At 32.0% G+C, this 18,431-nt stretch overlaps 1 protein-coding gene and 1 pseudogene across 1 annotated transcript; both read left to right on the top strand.

Moving 5' to 3' along the window:
* The first annotated feature begins 296 nt into the window (after positions 1–296).
* On the top strand, positions 297–794 carry LOC111897520 (3-isopropylmalate dehydratase small subunit 1-like). The gene has a single exon (XM_052771737.1). The coding sequence runs from the start codon at positions 345–347 to the stop codon at positions 792–794; it is 450 nt and encodes a 149-aa protein (XP_052627697.1). The 5' UTR covers positions 297–344.
* Positions 795–3,874: 3,080 nt separating this feature from the next.
* On the top strand, positions 3,875–4,484 carry LOC111897519 (protein DOG1-like 3; annotated as a pseudogene).
* Positions 4,485–18,431: the final 13,947 nt, after the last annotated feature.

Below are 18,431 nucleotides of genomic sequence, written 5' to 3' on the forward strand. Positions count from 1 at the left end.
TTGCTACCTTCCGTTCGTTCTTCCCCTGCTTCGATCGAGTTCCTTTCGTCCCCGATCAAATGAAGACGAGAATCGAAGATGCTTTCTCTCTCTTTGCAATAGATCGACAAAACATCGGATTTCTTAAAATGCCTACGAGCCTTCGTGCTTCATTCTTTCCTGTTGATGCTACTTTCATTCGTTCTTTCTTTACCCGATCAAACAAAAACACGGGACATAAAAAGCCCTAATTTTTATTAGGTCACCAGGGTTTGAGAAATCATATTCGTTCCTTCTAAGCTTGTAAATTTGGTCGTCTGATATACCGGCGTCTTCTTCCTCCACCTACCACCACACAAGCTACAATGGCGGCCGCAGCGTCTCTTGCTAACCCCACCATGTTTGCCTCTTCCTTACCCCGTGGTCACCACCACCAAGCGTCTGTTTCTGTCTCCACCTTCAGTTTCTCAAATTCTAGAAAACAACGCTCATTCAAATCCCTAATTTCCCAATCTATCCTGGCTTTTATCTCACCGATAACACGCAATACATCCATCATCTCTGCGGCAACATCTGATTCATCTTCATCAGGTTCCGCCACCTCATTTCACGGTCTGCGCTATATCGTAGGAGACAACATCGACACCGACCAAATCATCCCCGCTGAGTACCTAACCCTGGTCCCATCAAAACTTGATGAATACAAGAAGCTAGGATCCTACGCTCTCATCGGACTCCCGGCGTCGTACGAGATTCGATTCGTTGAGCCAGGGGAGTACCAGTCAAAATATTCGATCAACAGGGAAAGAGTATAAATTGAAGCCGATTGGTGATGCTGGACCTGTGATCGAAGCTGGTGGAATCTTTGCATATGCTCGAAAAGTTGGGATAATTCCTGCTTAGAAACTTGAGGTATTGATCACATTCATCAGTAACTAAATCTCAATATCTTAAACTGCAAATTGGTATGTGCTAACCCTCAATTTGGGCATGAATTTTGTTGTTTCGTGGTTTATAAACTAGAAAAAACAATAGCTTGATCAAATTAGTTAGGTATTTGAATGTTCAATGTCAAGTGGTTATTATGAAATCAAAATCACACAACAAGATAATCAGTTCCTTTAAGCTATTGTTAGGCAATGTATTTTTATCTAGGGTTTTCTGGAACTACTTAGCTATGCAACTCGCATCACTCTTGATCATAATTATAATGCAGAATCAGAACATAATCATAATGGGTTTATCTGCTCATCAAAACATTAAAAAAGTTAATTAAACTGAATAAACATTGATCCTAAAATGTTAGTATCTATATAACTTTCTCAATTGGTGAATTGTCTTCATTTTATTTGATATTTGTTAAATATCTTCCTTAGGTGAATTGTCTTCATGTTATTTTAAAATTTCTATAGTGATTAAATCATTAAAAACTATTTTGTTATCTGATATAGTATTCTACTTTTGCATGTATGTTGGTTGTGGAAAAATTGTTAGGCAATGTACATGGATAATGTTTGTGGAATACAATTCTAGGTTGTTTGTGCCTTTTTATTTTTTATCAACACAAATTAATTTACTCTTTGAACCTTGTGGTATGCATTCTAAATCAAATATGTTACTGGAAATTATGTATTCTACCAGAATAGAATCGATATATTATGCCAAAATGTGTTATATGTATTCTATCATATTCTATTTATTCTACCAGAATATATTAATTGATAGTTAATTGCAAGTAACATGTTTTTAACAATTATTAGTTTTTGTTGTATTTGTGATAGGAATGACTGGAAAAGGCGTTGAAGACCTTCATATTTTTTTAGAATATGTATAATTATATTAAAATGTATAAGGATTGTAGTCTATAAGAATATGTATGGATTTGTATTTAAGTTCGGATGTATAAGAATATATTAGGATGTTTTGTTATTTTTCAATATCTGATTCAAGAATTTTGTTTTTCTTCAATGATATTCTATTAGAATAAAATTCTGAAAGAGCATTATTCTAACAAAATAATATTCTATTAGAATAGAATTCTGAAAGAGCATCATTCTAACAAAAAATATTCTGACAGAATATAATTGGTAAAAATTGAAATTGAATTAATTAAAAAATTCGGATTTTTTAAAATTAGGAGAATTAATCATCCCTAAAAATCCGAAAATTTCCTTTTATAAATATAGTTAATTGTCCAAAATACTCTTTTGCTAAAAATTGTGTGATTATATGGTACATGTTACCCCACTGTAATATCATACACTCTCAAATCATGTCCATTGATTAATTTCATTCGTTGGTCCAGATCTGTGCATTCTGGCACAAAATACTTAGTAAAAACAAAATAACCTAAGCCTATATATATATATATATATATATATATATATATATATATATATATATATATATATATATGGTGACGTTCAATATAATCATAATTAACAAGGAACCAATAACCAATCGTGAACGTTAGAAATCATAATGATCAATGGCCAAGGACATAGATGTACACTTGTACATTGGACGCACATACACCAGACTATACAAAAAAAAATCTACCTCGTTACCAAAAAACTCACCTCTTTTTTCGTTTAAAATTTTTTTAGGCCATGTTTTTTATAGAAAATAAACCGAATATACCGTTGTTCTCGATTTTTCGTCCTCTGTCCACAGAGATCCATGTTGATGTATAAAAAATGAACTTTTTTTTCGAAAAAATCCATTTCATTTTGTTAGTTTTTTCAATATTTAAGTTTATTTTTCTCAAAAAAACTAATTATACCAAAAAAAAAAAATTTGTACTCTATTAATAAACATCAACACCGATTAAAAAAACTCGATCAATGTAGATTCATACTGTGAATTTAAACTATTAATATTTCAATTTTTAACACTCACAATGTGAAAAAGCTCGATCAGTTCTGATTCACATTGTGAATCTGACTTAATATAATGTACACTGTGAATCTGAGAAGCTTGACAATGTGAATCTGAACAGGTTCACAATATGAATCTGAACTGAAATATCATTTCTTTTTTAACATGAATACAAATGTATGCTTAAAAAGTACAAAAAAATATGAATTTTGATATATTTATTAATATTTTTTCTATAAAAAAATAGACCTTAACTTTTCAACCAAGAAAATGAAGTAAATTTTTTTTCGAAAAAAAAGTTTGTTTTTTATGTATCATCATTGATCTCTATAAGAAGAGAACGAAAAATCGTGAACAACCGTATATTTGGTTTTTTTTTTGATAAAAAATGTGACATAAAAAAATTTTAAACGAAAAAAAGGAAATGAGTTTTGTTATAATCTGGTGCATGTGCGTCTATTGTAAAAGTCTACAACCCTTCCTTTTGTCGTTGATCGCTTTAAATTTCGACGGTTTGGATTGGTTCATTGGTTTTTTGATTAATAATGGTTCTCTATTGAACTTTTCACAATATATATATATATATATATATATATATATATATATATATATATATACACACACACACACACACAAAGAGAGAGAGAGAGAAGAGAGAGAGAGAGAGATGAAGGATCATTTGAGAACTTAATGTTTCAAGAGAACCGATCGTGAGCCGTTCGATCAAAATAATAAAAGGCTAGGATGCTTTGTGGCGTTTACGTAAATACTTTGAAAAAAAAGGACACGAGGGCATCATAATTATTATGAATCAAGGGCATTTTAGTAAAAAAAAATAATTCAGACCCCTATCATCAAATTGAATCATGTAAACCCTCACCTCTCTCTCTCTCTCTCTCTCTCTCTTTTTCATCCCGACTCCTATTGTCGCATCGCCACCAAAGAGTGCCTCCTCGTCGGAGATGACATCTTCATCCGTCAAAACCATATATTCTGCAACTTGCATTCTCTGGAAATAATGTCAGTTAGGCTCAACATCGCAGCTTTTATAGCGCAAGCTATGAATGTTGAGAATCCTCACAGTGAAACATTCCATAAATTCCTCGAGTGTCAGATCTAGAGCAAAATTCCTACCTTGAAGAACTTGTCCCCGTCTCTAACAACCACAACCCGACCGAAAATGACGACGCTGTTCTGATTCCATTGATCGAGAGAGTTGTCAGGCATTACAAGTAGTACTACCAGGCGAAATCAAATTGGGAGAAACGAAATGTGATTTCGATGTTTTCGCCTACGTGGCGGAGCAAGCTAGAGGATGCGTTTCTGTGGATCGGAGGATGGCGGATGACGTTAGCAATCCATTTTTTGTACTCGAAACCAGGAATTCAATTAGAGGCTAAAATCGGTGATCTAATTCGTGGATTGAAGACTGCAGATCTAGGAGATTTGTCACCAAACCAGATGAATCGAATCGACGAATTACAGAAGAAAATCATACATCAAGAATGAGTATTAAGTGAGAAATACGCCAAGGAATAGGAGGCGGTGATAGGTCGATGGTGGAGCTTTGTAATGTGTTGTCGAAAATGATTAGGACGGAAGACGGTGAAGTAGATACTGAGAAGTAACTTTCATTCTTGAAAAGGTTTGATTTTAGCTGCACTTTTAGGTTTATCTGCCTTCTTTTCCATGGCCAAGAATTAGATCACCACTCTTTCACCTTGGAAGGTATCTATCTCGTGTTTGATTACCTACATTGATATATTGGTGCCTTAATATAGTGTTTTGTTCAAAGGTGAGAGAGGTAGCTGAAAAAGAAGATGAAAATGGCGTCTTCAAGCTCCTTCGTACTGATATCACATGATTCCTCACCACCATTCTCATTGGAACAACGTAAACCTTACAATTTCTTTTCATTTCCAATGAAATATTGTTATTAACAATCATAATCTTGTTTCCAGTGTAGTCAACATTTGAGCTACTGTACTTTTCACAGAAGCAGCAACAACAGTGTTTGGTGAAGCCAATGTTAGTGCAACAACTGGTGTACCGACTGTATGTATCCAAAACCTAACTTTTAAATCTACAATATAATATCATTTTAAAAACCTAAATGATTTGGTTGTTAATTTAATTTCAGGTTGCTGTATTACTTCTCACTGAGATCACTCCCAAAAGTATAGATGTCCAAACGTAAGGGTATATATCTCATGGTACCTGATTAAGCTAATTGATTTTGGAATATGATTATAGCTTATGATCTTCATGCTTATCGCACATCCAAAGAATCAGCACCAGAAAAATTCGAAAATTAGGAGTCTAAGGCTTCAAAAGGGAGTACATGAGGAATATCCAGGCTTACTTAGAAGAAGAGATGAACTTTAGGTCCATTGTTTACAATAAAAAATTTAGTTTAACATTTATGAGGATGGTTATGGACTTATGATAATACCTGTAATTAAGCTATATCTCTCTCTTGAAATGTTAATTGAGCATTGAACATAAATAAATTAGGATTGTTGCGATTTTTTTATGTTTATTTGCTTTCCTGTCATGACAGGCACCAATTACCAAATGAGCATGTTTAAAGGTGGATCAATATTATCTACATGTTTCATGATGATGATGACGGAGAGGTAAGGTAACTAAACTATATACTAGTGATATTAACTCTCCTGTTTCTGGCAAAGTCGTTGAAATCAATGAACAACTCAACATCTATTAAATTATTAGGATGGCTGACATTTTACAACCAGACAATGGATTGGAGTGAAAATGGCATGTTCATGGATTGGGGTATCATTCTAGAACCAAGCAAGAAGTATCGAGGAGTCAACAACTGTACACTATGATGGAGTAATGAAACCATGGTTAGTATTCGCTTTAAAAAACATAAAATCTATTGGATGAAACATTTTAAATACGATCACCCATATCTGCAACCGTGCAATGTAGAATAGTTTCATATATTTTATATTGTAATTCACATATGAATTACGTGTGATTTACATGTAAATCACATATGAATTGCATGTGATTCACATATAAATCACATATGAAACACATGTAATTCACATATGAATCACAAGTGATTCACATATGAATCACATGTAATTCATATATCAATTACATGTGATTCACATGTAATTCACATATGAATTAAATGTGATTCACATGTGATTCGCATATGAATTAAATGTGATTCACATGTGATTCACATATGAATTACATGTGATTCACATGTAAATGACATATGAATTATACGTGATTCACATGTAAATCACATATGTATTTTTGTGAGTGTTTTTGCATCAATCAATTTCTTTTTAATTTTCTTATAGATTTGGAAGAAATTGTGGTGAATATTGAAGAGGTGAAAAATGATAAATTGAAGAAAATATGGAAATATTGACACGAAGATATGAAAACGCTATGAAATTTTGTAGTATTTTTTTTTTGTTTTTTATATTTTATATTGTATCGAATAAAATACTTATTGTTTTGTGTTTATTGATTAGTAAATAAAATGAGTTTTCTTATAATTTCGTTACAAATATTATAGTATATAAAATATGCATATATATATATATATATATATATATATATATATATATATATATATATATATATATATATATATATATATATATATATTTGTAAAAATATGCATAAATGTACGAAAAATGTTTATTTTTTTGTTAAAAAATTATAGTATTTTTTAAATATTCCAGTTTTTTTTAAACTTTATTGATTTTTAAATGCTTTTAAAAAAATTGTAGCTTTTTCTCAAAAAATATTTTTTTTCAATTTTTTTTCAAAAGTTCATGTTTTCTATAAAAAATTAAAAAATATGCACTTAAATTAAAAAAAAAAAAAAAAACTGAAAAAAATACTATTTTTCAGAAAATTCGAAAATTTGATTTATTATGTAATTTTTTATACATTTCTATTAATATTTACAATAACAAAAAAAATTAGACATTAAATGAGATTGATAAGATTAAGATCACGCCCTTAATGTGTTAGTTTTGATCTAACGCTCAAACTTTATTTCTCGGGTTCTCAGGAAACTATGAGTTCTTAACCGATCTCCCCCATATATATATATATATATATATATATATATATATATATATATATATATATATATATATATATATATATATATATATAGGTAGGTTCAAATGTTTTTACATCTATTGTGTGCTAGAATGCACCAATAGGAATTTAGTATTAATTATATGTATATTAAATTGTATCCATACTTATAACTCATTTTTATGGAAACCAATTAAATTCGTCATTAATGCCAACAATAATATTCTTTCAGAATAAATTCATAATTAGAAGAATGAGAGTGTATTCCAGCAGAATGAGAGTGTATTTTAGTAGAATACACTTTCGTTTTTCATATTCTATACAACTTTATTGTATTTTAAGTGAATGAGCCCTGAAACAAAACATGAACTAATATATAAAAACCTAGATGTGAATTCATTCTGAAAGAATGTTATTGCTGACATTAATAGTGGATTTATTTAGTTTCCATAAAAAGAGAATTATAATTATGGATATCATTTAATATACATATAATTATGGAAATCATTTAATATCTATATTTATTTAATTAAATAATTATTTAATTTATTAAATTTCTATTGGTACATTCTAGCACAGAATAAATGTAAGAAACAAAATAACCTAGCCGTATATATATATATATATATATATATATATATATATATATATATATATATATATATATATATATATATATATATATATATATATATATATATATATATATATATATATATATAAAAGCGATTGCCTTTTTCAAGTTGCAATAAAGTTACCGAATTAAGGCCGACGACATAGAACAAACATTCTGATTTAGATTACAGGCCAATGACATTACCCTAGTTCTAAGCAAAGAACTTTAGTTTTTAATTTTTGAAAGAGTTGTATGTATAAGAGATTTCTTTTTTTCAAGTTGCAATAATGTTACCGAAGGTCGACGACATAGAACAAACATTCTGATTTAGATTGCAGGCCAGTGACATTACCCTAGTTCTAAGCAAAGAACTTTAGTTATTAATTTATGAAAGAGTTGTTGACTTGGGATTGCATGCCCGTGTTGGATTTTCTCACTTTAAGTAATTGTCAATCAATAATTATATATCTTATAATAAGGATTTTATTTACTATTTAATTCAAAATAAATATATATTTTGAACCTTATAATTAACTTGATTATAAATACATAAATGTATTATATATTTTTATTTTATAATTTTTTATGTTAATCTTTAGGTTTTCATAATTGAATTGGTAATTTATAGGAAATTGAGTAATCTAACCATGATTTTGTGTATACTTAGAAAATAACCACTATAAATTTGTTTTTGCAAAATAACCATCATCTTCGAAATAGGCTATTTTGGAGTCTATTTCGGACTTTGTTTCAAGCATCCAAGACATTCAGGAATGGCTTGTTCCAGATTATTCAGCCTTGTTCCGGAAACCGATCGACAAAAACCATGTTCCAATTTTTATACACATTTGGGAAAAGTTACTACCACTACAAGAAAAATGACTTACAACCACATTTTTTAAGGCATAAATAATATGACCATATCCTACCGTTACCCTTATTATTATTATTTTGTGTTAAAAGCGTGACTGTGTGTCGTGGCATCATAGGTATCTTATGTCCACATTGAATTTTAGCATTTAAGTATTTTTATAACCTACATTTTAGTCACATATAAAGTGAGACGAGTTTGAGTTAACCATGGTTTTAGTCACATATAAAGTGAGACGAGTTTGAGTTAACCGTGGTTAGTTTATATGTGATGTGACTATTGCTTACCCATTAGTCACATTAACTTATATTAAAGTGTGACGTATGATATCATTTTAGTCATATTAATTTATGTTAAATCGTGATGTATTATATCATTTAGCCACATAAAGAAAAACTCATAAAGACAAAAATGTGATCATTGGTTAGGTATTAGTGATATTACTTATAGCAACACGTGTTTTCTAAGTGATATGGCCATTTCTTACCCTTTGACATTCAATTACGGTAAAGCGTGACACATGAAATCATTTAATCACATAAACAAAACATCTAAAGAAAAAAATGTGACCATTGTTTGCTTTTCGTGATACATAATTGTTAAAATTGCCGTTCAATAACACCTATAGAAACACATTGTTTCTAATTGTTGTGGCTATTTATTACCCTTTAGTGACATTTATTTATGTTAAAATGTGACATATGATATCATTTAGCCACATAAAGATAACTCATAAAGAAAAGAATGTGACCATTGTGTGCTTTTTGTGATACATAATTGTTAAAAACATCGTTGAATATGACGTATAGCAACACCTTTTTTGTAATTGATGTGACTATTTGTTACCCTTAGTGACATTTTTATGTGTTCAACTGTGACATATGATATCATTCAACCACATAAAGCAATCTCATAAAAAAATGTGATCATTGTTTGCGTTTGATGATACATAATTGTTAAAACATTCGCATTTTATCTAATTGGTGTGACTATTTGTTACCCTATAGCCACATTTACTTTTGTAATCATGGTCCTAAGTATCATTAATCCAAGTTAAATATCGTCGATTCCATCTAATTGGAATAGTCTACCAATGAAAGAAACTATTTTTATTTGATTGAAGGCGACGATATTTGTTAAAACCATCACATTTATGAATGGAAGGCAACGATATATAAAATGTTGCAAATAGATATGATAGGAATAAAAAAGAACAAAAAATGTTAATCATTAACCCAAGTTAAATAGTACAGGAAAAATGTTGTAATCAAAATATATCTACCATGTATACAAATGGAAATGAAATATAACTCATAAACTAAAAAGAAGATCTTGTGTCACACCCCGTTAAAGCGGAAACTCGGGACATGTCAGTACAAGGATTTCACAGCAAAAGATAAAGATAAGACCAACCATAGTATTAAAACCATTATAATTTATAATGAGTTTGAACAACCTTTTAAAATAAATTTCAATGTATTTGAAATATAACACATGCAAATGCTCCTACAAGTGATATGTCTCTAGGTGCCTCTTACTAGATGATACCTAAAAAAGCATGTAAAATGAGCGGTGAAGTACCGAAATAGTTGGTGAGTTCAAAAGTTAAAAATAATATTGGTTTCATGAATCGAAATCAAAGTTTTGATATAAGTTTTCATAGATAAAAAAATATATTACTAAAATGAGTAAATAAGTTTGTATAAAAAAAGTTCGTTGTCGTCATGAGAAATAAAGTATATTACCCAAAAGATATGAAACGTTCATATCCTCATGGGAAATAAAGTTCGTTTCTAAAATGAATAAATAAGTTTCGTTGCTAAATTGAGTATACAAGTTTCGGTGCTAAAATGAGTATATAAGTTTCGTTGCTCAAATGAGTATAAAAGTTTCGTTGCTAAAATGAGTATATAAGTTTCGTTGCTAAAATGAATATATAAGTTTCATTGCTAAAATACGATGTAAGATTCGTTTCTCAAATAAGTATACAAGTTTAGTTGCTCAAATGAGTATACAAGTTTCGTTTCTAAAATGCGATGTAAGATTTGTATGTGCATCAAGTTTCCATTCATAAGTTCACAACCCAAGCCTAATGACCGAATCGTGCCCTATTGACTACTATGTGTATCGCAAACATAGAGAATAATATGGTAAAATGTACTCAAGCGAATCGTGCAAGTGAGGAGTTGTCTACATCCTGATAGCGCTATCCATAATAACCATAAGCTCAAAAGAGTTAATGATTTGTGTCGAGAGATTCCAGGGACTTAACCGCGATACAGTCCTCATGAATTAAAGTAACATACACATACATACAAAATATAACAACCAAGTTTCATACGAGTCAAAATAAATACAACGAACATAAATAGTTTAGGACACGCTTTTCCACCCCAAAACATTTAAAAACCGAAAATAAGGGGAGTCGTGAATACTCATAATGCATTGAGATGGTGCAAATGATGCCTTGATCTAAGTTCCACATGTACCACTACCGAATCCTACAATAATGGTATACACTAGTGAGTCTCAAATCAAAATCTAATGCTAATATACTAAATTCTACATATAGAAAAATGCCAAATTTTTGTTCTAATATTGGTTTTATATTAAATGGGTATCATTTTTTTTTGAAATGGTGACATTTTATAACTCATGTGATTAAGATAATTTTGGATATTATTTTCTAGATTTTTGTAATATTAATTGAGAGTATTTCAACACATTTAAAGGTGTTTTAAACAACTAAAAATCCAAAAATATTATGAAACAGTTTCTAAAATTCATCAATTTTTACATTTTCGTTCCAAATCCAATAGAGGTCTTTCATAAATTTTCTCTTGAATTTTTGATGTGATTATCTATTTTTCCAGCTTTTTGAAGCCTTCATAATAATATAAATTCATGAAAAATAGTATGCAGATGATAAAATTTCCCAAACTTTTAGTAATACTTCCATTCAATTTACTTAAGCTGGAAAAAATATAAAAATGAGTTTCTAAACAGTTTAACCCAATTTTATGATTTTTGTACATTTATTCTAACAAAAATGGAAATAAATATAAGACAATTTCCAAAATTTCCCAAACTTTTGTAACAGTGTTGTTATGTATATAGAAGCTGTGAAAAATATAAAAGATATTTTTCAATTAGTTTTTCTATTTTTATTAGTTTTATTCTCTTGAATAATCATTAATTGGTGAATAATTATCAAACAGTTAAAGTAAATTACCAAAATAATTTTAAACTTTATTTACAATGTAAATAATCCGAATAAAATACCAATGGTGATTTTTATATAATGTAATCCAATTTTGTCGATTTAAGTGTATTTAATCTTAGAAAATAGAAGAAAAACAACATATTGAATAGAAAAATTATCCAAATTTTTATTTGAAGTTCTAATATATTATAAGGTCTTCTGGTAAATTTACATGAATTTTGGATGATTAAAACTACTTTTCCCATTATTAGTCCATTATAAATAAAAAATTCGGAGAAAAATAAGTATGCATTATAAAAAATTCTAAAAATATTTTTATGAGTATTCCACAAGAGCTAGGACCTGCGAAAAATATTAGATAGCATTTTCACATTACTTAATGTGGTTTTATGATTTAATTGAATTTTAAAAAAAATAAAATTCAAAACCATACCAAACAGTAACAAAAATCGATGGAGCTCACTGAGATGTCATCATTTACTTTAGGGGTCATCCACAAATTTACCTAGGATTTATAGACCTCTTAAAGTATTTTATATGAATTATTGCCCTATTTCCTTGCAATAATTATAATCATTCGAGAAAAATGAATTAATTTCTGATAATTTACAGATCGTCTTATTTTATTGGTTGGATTCTGGAAAGAAATAGGATTTGATCAGAATAAGAGTTTTAGGTATTTATTTGAGAATAAATCATTTTGAACATATTTGAAGCTTTTAACAACAAACTTTGATCATCTAGCATCTAAGCTTGAAGATCTTCGCATGCATGTTGGTTTGAAGACCATTCATGAGTTAGAAATGGTCAAAAATCGTTTTTGAAAGAAAACTTAGGGTGCATGTGGTGTTTTCCACCAAAACTTGTAGAAAAGTGCATTATGTTGATTTTAACTTAGGTTTTGGTCCTTGGATTTCACCGTTTACAACATGCATGTTGTTTTTTTAATGAAATCCTACCACCACCATAATCAAAAGCGTGAGTGTATGTAACGCCCGCGTTTCCAGGCTAGGCATTATCGTTGATGTAATAGTCTAGGTTAACCTTATAACTCTTTTGAAGTATTAATGATGAAATATTTGAGTATTATGTGAATTATGTGATTTACGTGTTTGTATTCTTAATTATTATCATTTAATGATATAAGAATAATATAAGCGTCAAAAGTAAAGTGTGAGATAAGCCCGATATCTTTGCTTGATGATGTTGTGGTTGAAACAAGGATTCCGAAGATATAAAGAATGCCAAAATCCGAGTTATAACGAAGAAGTTATGACATGTCGAAGTTTCGTGACAGAACCGACACAACGCTGAATGACGTAAAATGTGAATTTGAGATAGAGCGATATTTAGCCTTAGTTATCTAAATGAAAGTCGTAGAGTTCGTTAAACCGAGAGCGTGCATAAAAAGAATGCCCAAATCTGACTTCGTATAAGGAAGTTATGATTTTTCTAAGTTTCAGCTTAGCAGTATGCAACCCGAATCTCGAATTCGAGATCGAGTGATTGTTGGTCGAAACAAACTAAACGAGAATCGAAGATCTCGTTGATAGTAGTGCATTGGTGAAAAGACAGACGAAAACGGACGTCAGATGAAGAAGTTATGAATTTATAACGGAATTTTCCTGTCCCGACCTACCAAAAGTAAATAATAAAAATAAATTCAAAATTAGCCGACGGAGTCTAAACTAAAGTTGTAGAGTGTAGTCTCACCTACGCGTGGATATAAAGAACATCGATAACGGAGTTCGTATGAAGAAGATATGAATTTCCAAAGTTATCCGAAGGAGCCAGCAATCTGATCCACACTATGCCCAGCGTAGTTGAGTACTCCCAACGTACACCGAAGCGTGACCCGCCTCGCACTCGAGTGCTCCGATGACGCATGCAGTGATGATTTATGAAGCGTACGCCCCGCGTAGAGCATTACACCCAGCGTAATGCGAGGCTTCAGCCTCTATAAAAGGGCATGTGAGGCTGCCGATTTCTTTTGCCAAAAATTCTTTCTTTCTCTCCCCAATTTTCCTCGTTTTGCATGCAACTTATACCCCGAAGCCCCGGTATCATTCCCGAGCCCCGAAGCAAGTCCCAAAGCCCCGAAGATCCTGAGAAGTAAAATTCCCGAGCCGAAGCTCTACCCACGAGAAGCCCGGTTTTTGTGAAGATCTTCCAGGTCTACCGAAGAATACTATTTTTAAAGCCGTAATGCTGTCAGATCATCTTCTGATCAAGTGAGTGTGTAGTTACTTTCTTCTAACGCATAATTACGAAGTAATTTATACGAAATACGTGTTATGTGTATATTTTGTTGTTATATGTGTGAATGTATATTCACTTTCTTCTATCTCATAGATATGATTTATTCTCTATGAAATACGTGTTATGTGTATGTGTCTCATCTGTTGTTTGGAATATGTATCGAATGAGAATGCTATACAGGTCTTTAAACTATGTATAAAAATATATATTTTTATCTCATAATATGTTGGATAGAACATGGGTAGATAGTTGATGCGTGATAAACAGATGAGAGGCCTCGATGTGATTGTGATCTAGTTATTCAACAGAATATGGATGACGACCACAGACTCTTTCTAGACTGTCCTGTGGAAAGCTGACAGGCTCATAACTTGTAGGTGTTGGTGAACTTGGGTGTTCATTTTATGTATTCTATCCCCCTCATGGTTGCCCTTAGGATATCTATTGTTGAGGAAACCCCTCTGCAGTAATGTCCGTCCCAATGAAAATCCTAGATTAGATCCCTGGTAATAATGGTTGTCATAGGGACGTAAAGTGAGGATAACGGGAATGGGTAATCAGGTTATTGTTGATTGGTGAATTGAATATAATTATTTATTGTGGGTTGAAAACCCTATATGCTCACCAGGCTCCCAAGCCTGACCCACTTAGTTTTCTTTGTTTTACAGGTAGTGGTGCAAGAGCATAAGTTGGATGACTTGTCAAGTTATTTTTGGATTATAGACCTGTTGTTTTATATAACTCTTGTAAGGTCTGTATCGTAATGTTTATGCTTTTGGTCTGTATCGGAACATGACATCCCGAGTTTTGTTATATAATTAAAATACATTTCTTTAAGAAATGCTTTGGTAAATCTTATCTTATCATATTTCATTTTGGGAACAAATTCCGCAACTCTTTTAAATCAATGGATTTAGTCTGAAATTATTTTAAAAGCATAAATGAAACCGGTCTTTTCTGGCCGTGATTTTGGGGATGTCACAGTTGGTATCAGAGCATTAGTTTAAGCGAACTAGGAATTTGTAGGATTTCTAGACTTAAACTTAGAATGCTAAGTGAAATTGTGAGATGTGTGTCTGTTATATTTTAGACACGAGCACTAGTTTATTTTAGGAAAATTGCCTAAAATGATTTTATGTGCTAAATATTATATGTTTGCCATATATGATATTATTTGTTCGGATCTATGGTCTGTTGCCGACCGGATCTGGAAACTTTATGTGTGTAGGATTCTAAGCATACGTCTACGACTTTAGAACTAGCATGTAAACGTTTCAGAGTGATAAGGATGATTTGATTATCTATCATGAGTGATGATCTAATTTCATGTTATTCAGTGTATAGATAAAAAATGGTGAGAACGAGGAGTGGAGTTGGAAATGCTGATGAAAACAGGAATCAAATACTAGTGATTGAGAAAATACCTGTTGTAGCAGCAGCACCTGAGCCAATGACAATGGCTGGTGTACAATTGATGATTCAAACAATGTTGGATTGTCAGATGGAGGAGACTAGGCGGTTGCTTCAACAGAATCGCGAAGAACCTCCTATACATGTTGAACAGCCCGAATTGAGTGAAGGGCACTCTGAAGGAGGAAACTTCAGTGGATCTGTTGGTCAAGCCAACCCACCGATAGTTAGGAAAAACAACCAAGATGGAGGGAATGGTGGAATGGGATGCAAGTACAAGGACTTTCTGACTTGCAAACCATCGACCTTCACCGGAAAGGAGGATCCGATTGGAGTCATGGATTGGATCTCGGAGATGGAATTGGCCTTCATGACGTGTGGTTGCAGAGGAAAATTGCAGACTACCTTTGCAGTGCGTCAGTTCCGAGGAGGCGCTGTTCGTTGGTGGAACACTTTGGGGAAGACCTTAAGTCCTAACGAACCACTGTAATTGACTTGGGCAGAATTTTTGGTGCAATTCAAGCGCAAGTTCTGCTCGACTCAAAATCTGTTGGAGTTGGAAAACAAGTTTCTAACATTGACGAAAGGTAGCATGTCATTTGATGAATATACTAATAACTTCACAGACAAGATGGAGTTTTCTTTGCGCATCGTCTCAGACGAGGTAACTAAAGTTGACTGGTACACAAAGGGACTCTCATGGGAGTACGCAGTGCTAGTTTGTTAGGCACCTACTCTACGGGCAGCTATTTGGGCTACCAAGTCTGTTAAGGAGATGATCAAGGGAAGAATCGCCAGCAAGGTTGAAGTTGTCGAGAAGAGAAAGTTTGAAGGAACTTTAGGTTCCAATAATAAAAGCAAATTTTCGAAGTCTGATTCGAAAAAGTTTGGAGGAAAAGGAGGCGAAGCGAAATGGTGTGAGAAGTGCAAGAAAAATCACTTTAGGAACTGTAGTGAGGATGTAACCTGCTACAAGTGTGGAAAAATTGGGCATTTTGCCAATGAGTGTCTGTCTAACAAAAGGATGTGTTTTGGTTGTAATGAAGAGGGGCACATTTTGAAAGACTGTCCGAAGAAGAAGGAGGCAACTAAGCCCAACATTGCACCAAAACCGAAGGCGAGAGCCTTTCAGATGACACTTGAGGCTGCGAAGGATGAAGCTGATGTTGCTTCAGGTACCTTTCTTGTAAACGAATTACCTGCTCAATTTTTTTTGATTTTGGAGCCAACTACTCCTTTATTTTGCATGAGTTTGGTAGAAAACTAGCTTTGCCTGTTGATAGACTAGATAATGCTTTATTAGTCGAAGTTGCTAGTGGCAAGTTTGTACGTGTTAGCCATCGTATGAAAAACATCTTAATTGACTTGAATGAGAATAAGTTTCACGAGGAATTATTGCCTATTAAACTTAACGGTTTCGACATCGTGTTGGGAATGGATTGGCTTAGCGCCAACGATGCCGAGATTTTATGCAAGAAGAAGATAGTAAAAGTAAACCCACCAGGGAAAGAGTCATTTATGGTGTATGGGGACAAATGCAGTGTAAATTCTGGAATCATTTCGCTAATGAAAGCCAGAAAGTGTTTGGCCAAGGGATGTACATTGTATCTAGCATTCGTGATTGATGCTAAGAAGGAAAAGAAGGAGGTGCAGAGTATTCCAGTGGTAAAGTCATGAGTTACATGGTGTAACCCTAATAGCCACACTATATGTACACCTTAGGAGTGTTAGAATGCTCAAAACCCAATAGTGGTATGAGAGCCTAAGCTTGTTTTCATTTATACTTGATGCAAATTGCTGAAAAATTGAAGTTTTTTGCTGTCTGGACAGCCGACTTGCCGAGTCCATTAAGGGACTCGACGAGTCCATGTGTAAAACCATCCAACTCGTCGTGTTGGTTCATGCACACGACGAGTTGGACCCCCTGACAGCATATTTTCGAGTTTTTTTTGGCTGGAATTGGACTAGGAACATTACCCTAAGCTGTTTTTGAACTTATAAACCTATTTTTGATGTGGTAATGTTCATGCTAATTCAATTTCAAAGATAATTTCAATAGATTCATGTTTTGTATTAGTTTGAGTATTAGGCTAATTACATGAAAATTTTTGATTTAAATTATCTTTTTCTTATGAGTTAGCTTAGGTTAATAGAAAAGTTATGTGATAATGTGTTTTCAATCCAAATTAATCTAAGAGTTGTTCATAAAATGTGTTTTTTGTAACTTGTACTCAAGTTATATGAAAAGTCACATTTATGATTTTTAAGACTTATAAGATTTCCATAAGTTATGAAAATGAAGAGTCTTATTTTCTTAAGTGATTTAAAGTCTTCCATAACTTGTCCTCAAGTTATGGAACTTGAAGAGTTTTTCCATTAAACTATTTTAAACTCATAGGTAATGAAAGTGAAGAGTATTATTTTCTTAAATAATTTTATTATCTTCCATAACTTGTCCTCAAGTTATGGAACTTGAAGAGTTTTTCATTAACTACTTTAAACTCATAAGTTATGGAATTGAAAAGTTTTTGAATAGTTCAAAACTTGCCCTCAAGTTTTGGAATTTGTAAAGTTTCCCTCATGAACACTTTAATTCTGAGTTAAGCCCTTAGAATTTTAAAAGTTAAAATTCAAACCTTATACTATTATTATATTAATAGTTAATAGTTATATATATATATATATATATATATATATATATATATATATATATATATATAAGAACAAAGTCAGTCTTACCTTTAGTAGGCCTCATTCATGAAGCCGGTCTATAAAGGGGGGGGGGGGGGTATAAGGTTACTGCCTATAAAATGGCAGTTTAATGGGTGTCCACTCTCACTCATCGCTTCCTTGACTGGTGGATGGTCGTTAGCCGAACGGGTAGGACAAGGACTAGAATTCTCCCTTCATTAAAACTATTAATGATAAATACTAAGTAACTAAACACTTAGGAATTCCCAATCTTAGTTACTTAGGAAAATGTGAATTTGGTGCTAACCCATGAAATTACACTTTGCACTTTGCTTAAGTCGGTAGTGGAGCGCGGGTGGTTAACCGACACACTAGCTTGATTTAACAAGGTAGGCAAAGGGTAACTT

This window comes from Lactuca sativa, chromosome 5 (genome assembly GCF_002870075.4).
Source record: "Lactuca sativa cultivar Salinas chromosome 5, Lsat_Salinas_v11, whole genome shotgun sequence".
Classification (NCBI taxonomy): domain Eukaryota; kingdom Viridiplantae; phylum Streptophyta; class Magnoliopsida; order Asterales; family Asteraceae; genus Lactuca; species Lactuca sativa.

What these genes read in the sequence shown, in the direction of transcription:
- LOC111897520 (XM_052771737.1), top strand. Translation starts at nt 345, where the DNA reads ATGGCGGCCGCAGCGTCTCTTGCTAACCCCACCATGTTTGCCTCTTCC.